This window comes from Salvia miltiorrhiza, chromosome 8, assembly GCF_028751815.1.
Source record: "Salvia miltiorrhiza cultivar Shanhuang (shh) chromosome 8, IMPLAD_Smil_shh, whole genome shotgun sequence".
Lineage (NCBI taxonomy): Eukaryota > Viridiplantae > Streptophyta > Magnoliopsida > Lamiales > Lamiaceae > Salvia > Salvia miltiorrhiza.
Window position 1 is genome coordinate 26,726,428 of NC_080394.1, and position 13,156 is coordinate 26,739,583.

At 38.2% G+C, this 13,156-nt stretch overlaps 1 protein-coding gene and 1 non-coding gene across 3 annotated transcripts; both read left to right on the forward strand.

The window, feature by feature from the left end:
* Nucleotides 1-2,542: 2,542 nt before the first annotated feature.
* On the forward strand, nt 2,543-8,713 carry LOC130997345 (uncharacterized). 2 transcript variants are annotated; one of them, XM_057922636.1, is made up of 8 exons: nt 5,757-5,985; nt 6,070-6,169; nt 6,255-6,967; nt 7,087-7,330; nt 7,400-7,529; nt 7,617-7,940; nt 8,029-8,136; nt 8,215-8,713. In XM_057922636.1, the coding sequence occupies exons 3-8, from the start codon at nt 6,937-6,939 to the stop codon at nt 8,596-8,598; spliced, it is 1,221 nt and encodes a 406-aa protein (XP_057778619.1). In that variant the 5' UTR covers nt 5,757-5,985; nt 6,070-6,169; nt 6,255-6,936; the 3' UTR covers nt 8,599-8,713. The 2 variants fall into 2 exon arrangements, with proteins under 2 accessions (XP_057778620.1, XP_057778619.1); XM_057922637.1 differs by lacking the exons at nt 5,757-5,985; nt 6,070-6,169; nt 6,255-6,967 and adding exons at nt 2,543-2,944; nt 3,063-3,116.
* Nucleotides 8,714-10,509: 1,796 nt separating this feature from the next.
* On the forward strand, nt 10,510-10,581 carry TRNAD-GUC (transfer RNA aspartic acid (anticodon GUC)). The gene has a single exon. It is a non-coding gene; the product is annotated as a tRNA-Asp (tRNA).
* Nucleotides 10,582-13,156: the final 2,575 nt, after the last annotated feature.

Consider the following 13,156-nt stretch of genomic DNA (forward strand, 5'->3'; position numbering starts at 1 on the left):
TTTTGGCTTAATTGAAAGTTCAGGTGAAAATTACAACTTTTTTCAAAGTTTATGTACTTTCAATTAAATTAGAGCTTAATTGACAGTCTAATTTAAGTCAAATATATTAATTTTTGCTTTCTTAAACCTCCGAGCTTCTAAATACTCTTCATTATCATAAGAAAGACCAACATCAAGTGAACTTTCGACTGTCAACTAAGCTCTAATTTCGTCGAAAGTCAAACTCAGGTGAAAATTGCAATAAAAATATAAATTCATGTATTTTTGGCTTAATAGAAAGTTCAGGTGAAAATTACAACTTTTTTCCAAGTTCATGTATTTTTTGGCCATAATCCTCTTTTTAATTAAATTACACAAGTAACCGAAAAAAATTAAAAACTACACAACGGTGAACTTGAATCTAAGACCTCCTCTTTCTTTTCTTTGTTTTTGGTATAATGATAATATTTTAAGCTTATGTAAAGGGAATAGTATTCACATTTGTTGACATTATTACAATTTATAACGTCGACAAAAATCAAGAATTAAAGTATTCAGTCATACATATCGTTTAGATATGAAAGTAATGAAAATAATGTCAATTCGAAGACTTTCAAACGACGAACTTATCTAGAAATTAATTTTCACCTTTCACTTTTTCATGTATCTCGACTAAATTAATGGTCATTATTGACTTTCACGCAAAACAAAGTTGTTTTTTAAATTACGGCGCTACTTTCGGTGCGGATAATACTTTATCACTAGGTCGTCCCAATGAGACATTTAATAAAATTTCCTTACTTATGCATGCAATAATTAAAATTTCATTTGTCAATGAAACATCTTCTTCAAACTTCAAAGTAGTGGATAGAAGTTTTAACAAAAACTTAGTTGTATATTTGATAAGTGGAGAAGGGACTCCATAATTTGTAAAAAGAAAATGTTGATCGTGGTTTGTGTGGGTCCATTAGTGGCAGTATGTGAAAATTTTAAGAACGTCCACAACATATAGCAACCTCTCTATAGAGCCCCCCCCCCCCCCCCCCCCCCCCCCCCCCCGCACCCCTCCCATAGAACGTGCTTTATAGATTTTTTTATCACATTTTTAAAAATTGAATTTTAAATAAAATTTTAAATCACAAAATTTCATCAAATTTAAATTTGGAAATTACTACAATCCTTTAAAAATACATTAAAATGAAATTTAAAATTACATTAATTTAAAACATATCCTAAAAATTGCTCTATACGTCCCAACTTTTAGTATCCATTTGAAAGTAACACGAGTTTTAATAAAGTGGTTGGGTGTTTGTGAGTGGAATAAGGGTTTCATCTTTTATGTGAGTGTTAAAATAATTAAAGTGGAGTAAGGGTTCCACCTACTTTTACTAAAAATATAAATGAATACCAAAATATGGGACGAATTAAAATAGAAATATAGATACTAAAAGTTGGGACGGAGGGAGTAAATTAGATATCTCATCTTCGAAGTTTCGCGGTCTCCTCCACCATTCGGTTATGTATGAAAAATTCTTTAGCCCCCATTCGCAAAGTGCTAGTGTTTAAAATTTGGTAGTCAAGGGCGTCAAGCTTCACTTGTTTTATATTGTCGAGGTGGTCAATAGGTTTTTCCATTATTTGATCCTATTTTTTTCATTATTCGGGTCAGCGACTACTCAATGGTTAAAAATAAGAGAGATGTATTTATAAGAGAGATTTGGTTTTAAAAAAAAGTGTCATTCAACGGCCAAATCAAAAAAAAAATGCAACGACTATTTTTATATTTTTATTTTGATTTTATTTTCTCTTATTACGGGGCATGCAATGAATAGGAAGTGGATGCTCGCTGGTGCGGCAGCGGGTGATGCTTGTTGGCCCGCCTAACGAGGCCCGTTGTGAATGCTCTAAGATACTCCCTCCGTCCCATCGAAAGTGGTGCATTTCTTTTTTTGGTAATAATTTTACACTATAAACAATGTGGCCTCACACACATTTACACACCTTTACACTATAATCTTATTCTCCTTAAATCTTGTGCCCAAAAGAAGTGCACCACTTTCGGTAGGACGAATGGAGTAATAGTTAATAGAATTATGTCCAAAAATGAATAGGAAGATATTTATGTGGATGGACGAAAAAAATAGTAGGAAGATATTTTGTTCACGGATGCACTATTTTTATTATTTTTTATGATAATGCTATTTATATATTGCAATAATGCTAGTTCTTACGATAATTTTAAATCATACGTACAAAAATCAATAGTGCAACATTTTTTAAGTTTTTATTTGAATTGTGATTGAGGATAGTGAAAATCAATAGTTGTCCACACACCATTTTTTCAATAAATTATAAATTTTAACTATTTCGAGCGGAATTACCCTCGCCCTTCTTTCTTGTACATAGAAAAAAACATGGGCTACACGTGCTCTCACTATCTCTTCTTTATTCTAATGCTTTTTCTCATACCTTAATTTTTCCACCGCGCAACCACTACTCTCAGTCGTCAATATCCTCCAGCCGCTAAATCCCTAATCCTAACACTACAAAAAAGCGCGTATTTACCGGCGAAAACTACCGGCGGCGATTTTGCCGTCGGTAGATAACGGCGGCAAGGCGGCGGCATTGCAGGCGACCCGAAATTTCGAAATTACCGGCCAGTTACCGACGGCAAACTCGCCGCCGGTATGTAACGGCGGCGTCGCCGTCGTTAATGTTAAAATACGCATTATTTAATTAAATTTATAGACTTAGCGGCGGCAAAATCCCCGCCGCTATATAGCGGCGGCATTTGCCGTCGGTAACCTTTAAAATATAGGGCAGCGGGTTTGCCCATTTTTTCAGTATCTGCGCCGCAACCAACCCCCCCACGCGAACAGAAACTACCCCCCCAGCCCCTCCCCTGCTGCTGCTGCTCTTCCTTCGCCGCCGCCTCCGCCGCCGCCGACCGCCGCCGACCCAGCAGGTATCTCTCTCTCTCTCTCTCTCTCTCTCTCTAGATCTATATATATATATATATATATCTAATTAATTTTAATTATATATATATAATTATATAATTTCACTTATATTATTTATTGTAGTTCGACGACCTCGTTTCACCGCCTTCTTCACGACACCCACCGGAAACCACCACCGTACGCTCTCTAATTTATTTATTTAATTATTTAATTATGAATTTATTTATGTATTTAATTATATATTAATTAAATAGATTTAATTATTTGTTATATATAGTTAATTAATTTATAATAGATTTTGTTTATAATTAAATTATATGAAGCATGATTAATTTTAAATTATATTAATCCATTTAATATATGATGTTGTTAGTTAAATTTTAAATTATGAAGCATGATTAATTTTAAATTATATTAATTTTAATCAATTAGTTTAAGTTGTTTGTTAGAATAATTTATATATGTTGGATAATTTTGTTAAATTCAATGTTATGTGCTATGTGTTTATGAAATGTTATATTATTATATATATATATATATTGTGGGATAGATTTAATCAATTTCTTAAGGATCTTCTCCCTTTGGGATAGAAATTGATTATTTCTTAAGGATCTTCTCCCTACAAATGATTGTTTTTAATTTAATTACCATGATTTTTATTGCTTTTATTTGTATTGTATTATTGCTTCGACATTGGGGGGTCGGGTAGACCTAGTATAGGCTTAGTAAATTAGGACCACTATGGTCACTATAGTTGCTGGTAGAGTCGAGCACTTGGTAGTTAGGATAGTGGGGTTATGCTGTCGAAATTTTGTTAGATTTCAAGTAATTTATTATGTTTTATTTGTTTTTTTCAATTAGAATTTGCAAGAATGAGTGATAATCGTACGTGGATGTACGCGAGATACAATGATCGTACCGCATTTGAAACGGGGCTTGAGTTTTTCCTTGAGAGTGGGCGTTCAATCAAACGGCGTACACAGATGGACAAGGTAACATTAGGTGCCCGTGTAAGAAGTGCAAGAATCAAGCGTATTTAGATGTACCTACGGTCAGAGAACATGTTAGTAGGCGTGGATTTGTCCTGAATTACAAAGTTTGGGTTTGTCACGGGGAAGCACCGCTGTCTATGCCGAGAGAACATGCTATAATGAATGAGGATGATGGATTATATAATAACTACGAAAGGATGGTGCATGACCATGCTGGACCTAGTAATTATCAAGATCCTCCAAATCTGGAGCAGCCGCCCAATAATGACGCTCAACAGATTTATAATATGTTGGATGCAGCGGATACTCCATTGTACGCAGGATGTGACACGTACTCACAATTAAGTTGGATGACTCAATTCATGAGCATAAAGACTGAAAGCCACATGTCAGAGAGGACTTACAATCAGATGTCTTCGATGATGAAAGCTGCTTTACCAGAGGGTAACAACTGTCCAGAAGACTTCTATAGTACGAAAAGAAATCTACGTGGTTTGGGTTTGCCAGTAGAGAAGATCGATTGCTGTGTTAATAACTGCATGTTGTATTGGGGGGAAACTAGTGAGCTACATAGTTGTATGTTCTGTGACCAATCACGATATAAGGACAGCTTGCGTGCATCTGGGAGTCGCAGAAAGAAACAAGTGCCCGCTAAACAGATGCACTATTTTCCCTTGACGCCCCGATTGCAGAGATTGTTTGCATCTCCTGCAACTGCTGAACATATGCGGTGGCATGCGACCTCCACAGACGATGGGATAATGCGCCACCCGGCCGACTCTCCGGCATGGAAACATTTGAATTCAGTCTTTCCTGGATTCGCCGATGAGATTAGAAATGTGAGGTTGGGCCTCTCTACAGATGGTTTTGCCCCATTTGCACAATCAGGGCGTCAATATTCTTCTTGGCCAGTTATTGTCACGCCGTATAACCTGCCTCCGTGGTTGTGCATGAAAGAACAATTCATGTTCCTCACAGTCCTCGTGCCTGGCCCATCAAACCCAAAGATGAAGTTGGACGTATTCTTACAGCCATTGATACACGAGTTAAAATCTCTGTGGGAGGTTGGTGTGAACACTTACGACATATCGTTGAAGCAAAATTTCCAGATGCGAGCAGCTCTGATATGGACTATCAGTGATTTTCCAGCGTACGCTATGTTGTCTGGGTGGGGTACAGCTGGGAAATTGGCATGTCCACATTGCATGGAGAATACAGAAGCATTCACTTTGCCGATGAGTGGAAAACAATCGTGGTTTGATAATCATCGGAAGTTCTTACCTCCTAACCATGTGTTTAGGAGAAACAAAACTTCATTCTTGAGGAATAAGACATGCAATGTTGGTCCACCAGAACAAAGATCAGGAATACAAATCTTGAATCAAATCGAGGGGTTAGGCTTCGTGAAGGTTACCGAAGACTTCGATGGCAGGAACGCTCAACTCGCCAAATATCAAGATGTAGGGTGGAAAAAGAAAAGCATATTTTGGGATCTACCCTATTGGAGATATCTTTTGATTCGACATAATCTGGATGTTATGCACATTGAGAAAAATGTGTTTGATAACGTGTTTAATACTGTCCTGAATGTGAAGGGGAAGACAAAAGATACAGAAAAATCTAGAGAAGAATTGAACACCTTCTGCAAGCGGAAAGAGTTGAAGAAAGTGGATGGAACTCGAGGGTATCCGAAAGCATGTTATACGCTTGACAGGGAAGAGAAGAAGATCTTACTCCAATGGATCAAGAGTCTTAAGTTTCCCGATGGGTACGTGTCAAATATTAGTAGATGCGTTGACATGAACGCCCTGAAGATGCACAACCTTCTCTTCGTTTTACTTTGAAGATCAAATATCTACAAAGTGGACAACTTTGCCTCGCAATATTGAGATGCCCGTTGCTGAAAATGATGATCCTCTTTGTCTCGCCATATTCAAACCTATTGGGCGTTCACTTGGCCGAGGGACGAAGAGATACATGGATGAGCGCGAATGGCATGCTGCACACATGTATATTTTGAGCAATTGTGCAGAGGTTGCAGAGACATATAGCAAGTGAGTATTCTCGTTCAATTTACGTATAAGAAGTGTTCATCATATATAGGTGTTAACATATTTATTTGATTCTTTGTATCCAAGGATCTTCAAGGAGGAAAAACGATATGCAAATCCTTACATGACTGATGCAGAGTTTGAAGTCGCGTTTCACAACGAGTTTATTCTGTGGTTTAACCATTACGTAAGAGACGATAAATTTATGTTAAATATACATTTACTTACTCTAAAATTGGCTAGCAAACTTAAATGATATTTGTGTGAAACAGGTTTGTCGTCCTTGTAACGACGAGTTGAACCCTTATATTAGGTCGCTTGCAGCTGGACCATTAAGGGAGATTGAAACATACTCCGGCTATTTCGTGAATGGCTACAGGTTTCACACAACTGATCATGATAGAGAGAGTGCGACTGTGAACAGTGGCGTTTGCATAAAAGGTTCGGTCTATGGTAGTGATAGAGATGTGCTAGACTTTTATGGGCGTCTGCAAGAGGTTTGCGTGCTGGAGTATCCGGGGTATCCAATTAAGCAGACAGTCTTGTTCAACTGTGAATGGTTTGATTTGTCGGCTCAGGGAACTTCTATTGATACAGACTTCAAGTTAGTTTCACTGAACCACACACGAAGATATAGGAAGTATGATCCCTTTGTTTTGGCGAGTCAAGTAGTTCAAGTGTTTTACTGTCCCTATCCCAGTACGAACCAATCAAAGAAAAATTGGTGGTCAGCATGCAAAGTCAACGCAAGATCTAAGGTTGAAGTGTCTACTGCAGCATCTACATCAACATTAGATCAACCATTTCAAGAAGAAGTGGTTACTATTATGCCTACTCACACAAGTGTAGGCATTGAACAACCACTTCTCCTTCATCCCCTCGGTGAAGTCGTTGAGATTGAAGATGACGATGAAGCAGAAGACGATGATTCCCCGTTGACATCTAACGATAGTGATGATGATAGTAGTGATGCTTATGAATAAATGTAAATGCACATTTTGGTTGAATTTGATTGCAAATTTGTTATGTTTATGTTTATGTTTGTTAGTTACTGTTAATGTTACGTTTCGTGAAAGCGTTTGTTAATTTAATTGTATGCAACAGGCATCATGTCTACCTCTCGAGGTTTGTTGGGATTTGGGAGGCAATCTGGCGTTAATGCGCCAGAAGCTACAGCAGATACATCTGATGGGTCTGGGACGCATATTTCTGGGACTCCCGAGACTCCCAATGCTTCTAGTAGTTCACGGGCTAGAAGGCCTAGGGGCCCTACAGCTGCCGCTATCAGAGAGAGAGAGGTTAAGGCACCTGATGGGAGGACGGTATTTCAGAGGCATCCTGAGACTGGGTAAGTACATTAGTTAAAATTACTGTTTCTCGTACACCATGATTAAGTGACAAAATTACTTGTACACAGTGTTTTGTTGGAGCCCACTGGCCTGTCCAAAGCTTGCACGTGCACATTTAAGATGTTTGAAAACACAGGCGGGTACACATGGAAGTTGACGCCCCCGGCGATGAAGGATAAATTTTTTGATGAATTACAGGTACAATTAAATTTATAATACATATAAATATATCATATTAAATTGTTAAAATGTTTGATATTAAATTAATTCTCTTTCTTTCAACAGAAAGAGTTTACGTGGAAGCCCGAGGATGAACATGACGTGAGGATCATGTGGGAGACAAAAGCCCGCAAAAGGTACTCCGACATGATGAGCGACTACAAGTCAACTCTCAAGCAGTGTATCAGCCAAGGGAGAGAGATGTCTAGGCCCGTCTGGATGACTCCCGATTTCTGGACTGGACTCCGGGATTACTGGCATCAGCCCGAGGTTGAGGCTGTTTCAACTCGAGCTCGTGCCAACCGGATGTCCGAGCCCGATGGGGAGGGTACAGGGATCAGTAGGCACGTGGGCGGGTCCCAGTCGACTCGTATCCTGCAGCAGTATATGGTATGTAATTAACAAATAATTAAGTATATAAATTAAATTAATATATTGACTAATATAACTTATTTATCTTATATAAATGCATATACAGAGCTTGGATCCTGGTACTCCCCAGGATGCACCGAACTATGCCACCTTCCTCCGCCTCCACACGTACGCCGACGGAAGTTATACGTCGGAGAGAGATGCTAGAATTGACGTAAGTGTTTAAGTTTATTCAAATATTTAGTGAATGTATTTATTTTCTAACAATTATGCATTGTTATGTATGTATTAGGCCGAGGTTCATCGACTGGCCGCTGCCACAGGACGACAGGAGCGGCTAGACGAGGTGTATTTGGAGGTGGTGCAAATTGATAGGTCACGGATCTACGGCGTCGGGAGTGCCGGGCAGAGTCAGGCTAGTAGGGGGTCTATCCGCAGCACGGGCACTTCTGCGGTGTCTCAGCAGCTTTATGAGACACGGATCTCCACGCTGGAGGAGCGATTGGCGGCAGAGCAAGCACAACGCCAACAGATAGAGGAGCGCATGGCGGCAGAGCAAGCAGAACGCCAACAGATGCAGGACCGCGTGGCTCAATTGGAGGCGTTTATGATGATGTATAAGGCTCCGCCACCTCCACACCCTGATGCCGATGATGATGATGATGATGATGCTTAGACTTATGTTTATGTTTTCAAACAAAATTACATTTGCACTTTCTTTTCAAATTTATGTTTTATTGAACTATATATTTCAAGTGCTTTAATTATTAAAACTATAAATGTTTTATATATTTATGGCAATGATGATGATGATTGCATTTAACATAAACAAATAAATTCAAATCACATTATAATAACCAAATTAAAACACTTTTGGTGTATTAATGTTAAAAAAAAAAAAAAAAATTAATTAATTAATTAATTAATTAATTATTAAATATTAATTAAATATTTTACCGACGATAAAAATAAGGACCGAAACGAACTCGCTCACTAATTAACAACATATTTAAGGTATTATCTCCACATATTCAAAGATTATAATTATATGAGTGAGTATATAGCATTTAAATGAATTAATAGATGTAGATATATCAATAATACGAGTGTTCTGTACTGGTGATCACTCGAAAAGAATTTCAAAGTTAAGCGTGCTTGACACATAGCACAAGCAAGATGGGTGACCCACTGGGAAGTCGGATCGCCGACTGGGAAGTTCGTCTAAAGTATGCAATACCGTATAAATACGGAAATAAATTGTGGATATACAATATACAATAAAATAAATAAATAAATAAATAAAATAAAATAAAATAAAATAAAATAAATAAATAAAATAAAAACTATTACCGTGGGCAAAACGCCGTCGGTAGTTACCGACGGCAATTTCCCCTCGGTAAATACCCGGCCATCCTCCGGCGTGAACCACCGGCCGGCGGTAGATTTTTACCGACGGCGATTCGCCGCCGCTAGTTAGCGGCGGTACTCGCCGTCGGTAGTTTTCCGGCAGGGTCAGCCGGACTCCGGTGGCTCTCTACCGACGGCAAGATAGCCCTCGGTAACTAGCGGCGGTGTCTGCCGCCGCTATTTCTCCGGCTAGGCTCCGCCGTTTAACGGCGACAATTCCGGCGGCAGCGCCGCCGTTAACTGCCGACGGCGGATGTTCGCCGCCGTTATTGTCGTTGCCGACGAACCGTTTAGCGGCGGGAGATTGCCGCCGTTATCGCCGCCGGTAACACTATTTACCGGCGGCCGTCTTTTTTTACCGACGGCATTTAGCCGTCGGTAATCAGCGCTTTTTTTGTAGTGTAATGTCGCTCCCCCGAGCTGCACTGTAGAGCTACTTTCATTTTTTTAATCTTCAACGAGCTTCTCTCTCTCTCTCTCTCTATATATATATATATATATATATATATATATATATATATATATATCCAACGATCTCTTCTAAAAAATTTAGTGAACTATGAGTTACACTAATTGCAAATCTATGAGAATTATGAGATTCAAATGCAAATCTAAAAAGCTTTGGAATGAATGGTACTTAATTGCATGTTTCCGTCATTCGTTCCAACTCATCCCAATGACTATCATGCTAACTTTTTGGCACAGATGGTACGAATATTCAATTTCTCACCATTCATGCCAGCACTTGGGACGAATGGTACGAATATATCATTCGTCTCACAAAATGGACGCAATAAAAATTGAAGAACAAAATTTGAATCAATATTTTATTCGTTTTCTTCATTTTTCAAACAATACAATTATAAATAATATGATCAAATCAACAACACGAAATATTGCAACTAACATAAAATCTAACTAAATTCCTAAACATAAATCTTTATTTTTCATCATTTCCTTCACTTTATTGCACTTGAGGAAAGCCTTGTGCACAGGAGTGAGAGTGGTGATGAATTGAGAAGGCTGAAGATTATTGTCATCATTCCCAATACGTCTCCGACTACACTCTCTTCACGGTTTGGAACGAATGATGCTAATTGGCTCCATTCGCACCAAACGTATCAGTCATTGCCCCGACAAATCATGTTACGTATGGTATGAATTAGGTTTCGCCTAGATAATCGTTGTAGTATAGTGGTAAGTATTCCCGCCTGTCACGCGGGTGACCCGGGTTCGATCCCCGGCAACGGCGCCAAAATTTGACTCATCCAAAAACACCTAACGGATGGACTCGAATTTATACGAGGTCGTCCTAGGGTGGTAAGGTGACTCAAGTCGTCTCACAAGGAAGACTTAGCAGGGCTCTAATCGTATTGCTCACAAGAAACTTAAAAGAAATCTAAACACTCTAATCGGGTAATTGGGTCTGACACTTTCTCTCCGATTAACTAATGCGTAATTAAAATAAAGCATATAAAGTTAACTAAGCAAAAGATAGGAAGCCAATAAGAACGCAAGAAGGAAAACAAAACTAAGGTTCTAAACTAGCAATCTAGAAAGCAATAATCAATTCAACACCATAAACAACGATTATCTAGGCGAAATAACATATTAACATTTAATCAAATGAATGTTAAGCAAACACACACAGTCCAAGAGAATTCCGCAAGCAACTCAACGACGAACTAACTAGAACATGGTATTTGAACATTAACGAAATCAACAAGAGTTTCCAACTCCAACACTAAACCAAACGATCATAAACTTGTAAACATCAAAGATTAATAACTACCTAGGCAAGAAACTAGATCAAGCATAAGATTCGAATGCAAAGAAAATCTTAATCTCCATAAAAAGAAATCTCTAAACTTTCACCAACAAGAAGAGAAAAACGTAAGCAATAGCAACGAACTACGAATCACGTAGATTATCTAAACTCAACAACAATCATCTCTAATCATTACATCCATCAAAAGTATAAAACAAAGATTCAATTAACCAAAGAATTCATATAATCAAGATTATCTAAACTCAACAATAATAATCTCCAATCATCACATTCATCAAAGCATAAAACACAAAACTTAATTAACCAAAAGATTCATATAACCAAGAAAATATAGCATCAACAACAATGATCTTCAATCATCATATTCATCAAAGACAAGAAACAAAAACTCAAATAACCAAGGGATTCATAAACAAAGAGAATCAAAGGGAGTTCTTACAAAACATAGCAATCCAAGGAAAACCAATCCGATGAAGTGTTACTTGACATCCAAAGCAATCCAATGAATCCACAATCGAAAGTAATTGATTTGAAACTCTAAAAACCCAAGGAAAAATGTGGAAATCGCCCTTGGAGGCTGCTGGGTCGAGAAGTGATAAAGTAAAACCCTAGAAAGGGGTTTTTAATCGAAAAATCGTACTTTCGGATCTGAACAGAGGCGGCGGCGCCGTGGACGGCGGCCGCCGTGAGACGGCGGAGCCGTGAGCGCCATTCGCAGTTTCCTCCAAAATCAAGCACGGCCCGCGCCGTAGAGCCGCGGCCGCCGTCTCTGCGGCGGCCGCCGTGGCACGGCGGCCGCCGTGAGGTTGTCTTCGAAAATTGCTCCGATCGATGCTAAAAACACTTGACAACTCTCGATTCCTGCACACGACAGTAATCTATCCAAAAAAGGTCATCAAGCACGTGAAATATAAGGCAAAAAGTCCTGAAACATGCTCGAATGCACAACAAAAATATACGCAAAAACTGCCCAAATACGAGGTAAACAGGCACATTGGCCCCTTTCATTCCTTCGGGTGACACAATAGATCTTGAAACGAATGGTACGAGTTCATACCATTTCGTTCCAGATCTTCTTAGATCTGAATTTGTATCTCATAATTTTTGTAGATCTGAAACTCATATTTCGCTAGATTCTAAAAAAGATGATGTTGATTGGGGCGACAAAGCAAATTAGAGAGAGATGGGCTTATCAGAGAGAGAGAGAGAGAGAAAGAGAGAAAGATACTTCAGAGCGGTGGAGGCGCGTCGGAGGAACTAGAGGTTATGAGAGAGTGGGTGTGCAAAAGAAAGAGATAGATAGACTATCATTTTTTACGTAGAAGAAAGAAGTGGCTGAGATAATTCCGTCCAAAATACTTAGTTTTGGTTATAATTTATTGAACTATGTTTGAAGGATAACTATTGATTTTCACTATTTTGTATGGCTAGAACAAAATTCGTATATATATATATATATATAGGGTAAGGTTCCGGTAGAATCATTCCCTTAGGTAGTATATAGATCCAAATCTAGAGTAAACATTTTTGTACATGTGGCACACCAAGATTGTGACACATGGTAAGGAGTTTTCAAAGCCTGTCAAGGCAAAATTCGTGCAGTGATAAAATGGGAATATAATTTTTGAATATTAAAAAAAATCTTTTTAGATTTTCTGGAGAAAAAAAAAAACAAAAAACAAAAAAAAAACATGTTTTTCATGCATAAAGTTTCACCAGAAACATGCATAACTTTAAATGCATTAAAGTATATAAAAAATGCATTGCATTTTTCGACAATTCTGATTTTTTTGCCGCTGACCCACCCCACCCCCCATCCCCTCATTTTTTTTCTTTTTTTTTTTTATCGAAAATTCATTTTTTTTACAACAGAACAATGCATATTATAAAATTGGACAATGCATATTGTGTCAATGAACCATGCATTCAATTTTATACTCCCTCCGTTCCATTGGGCTTGGCCCATTTCTTTTGGGAACGGTTATTAAGGAGAGTTAAATTAGTGTAGTAAAAGTGTGTAAAGGTATGGAGCCATATT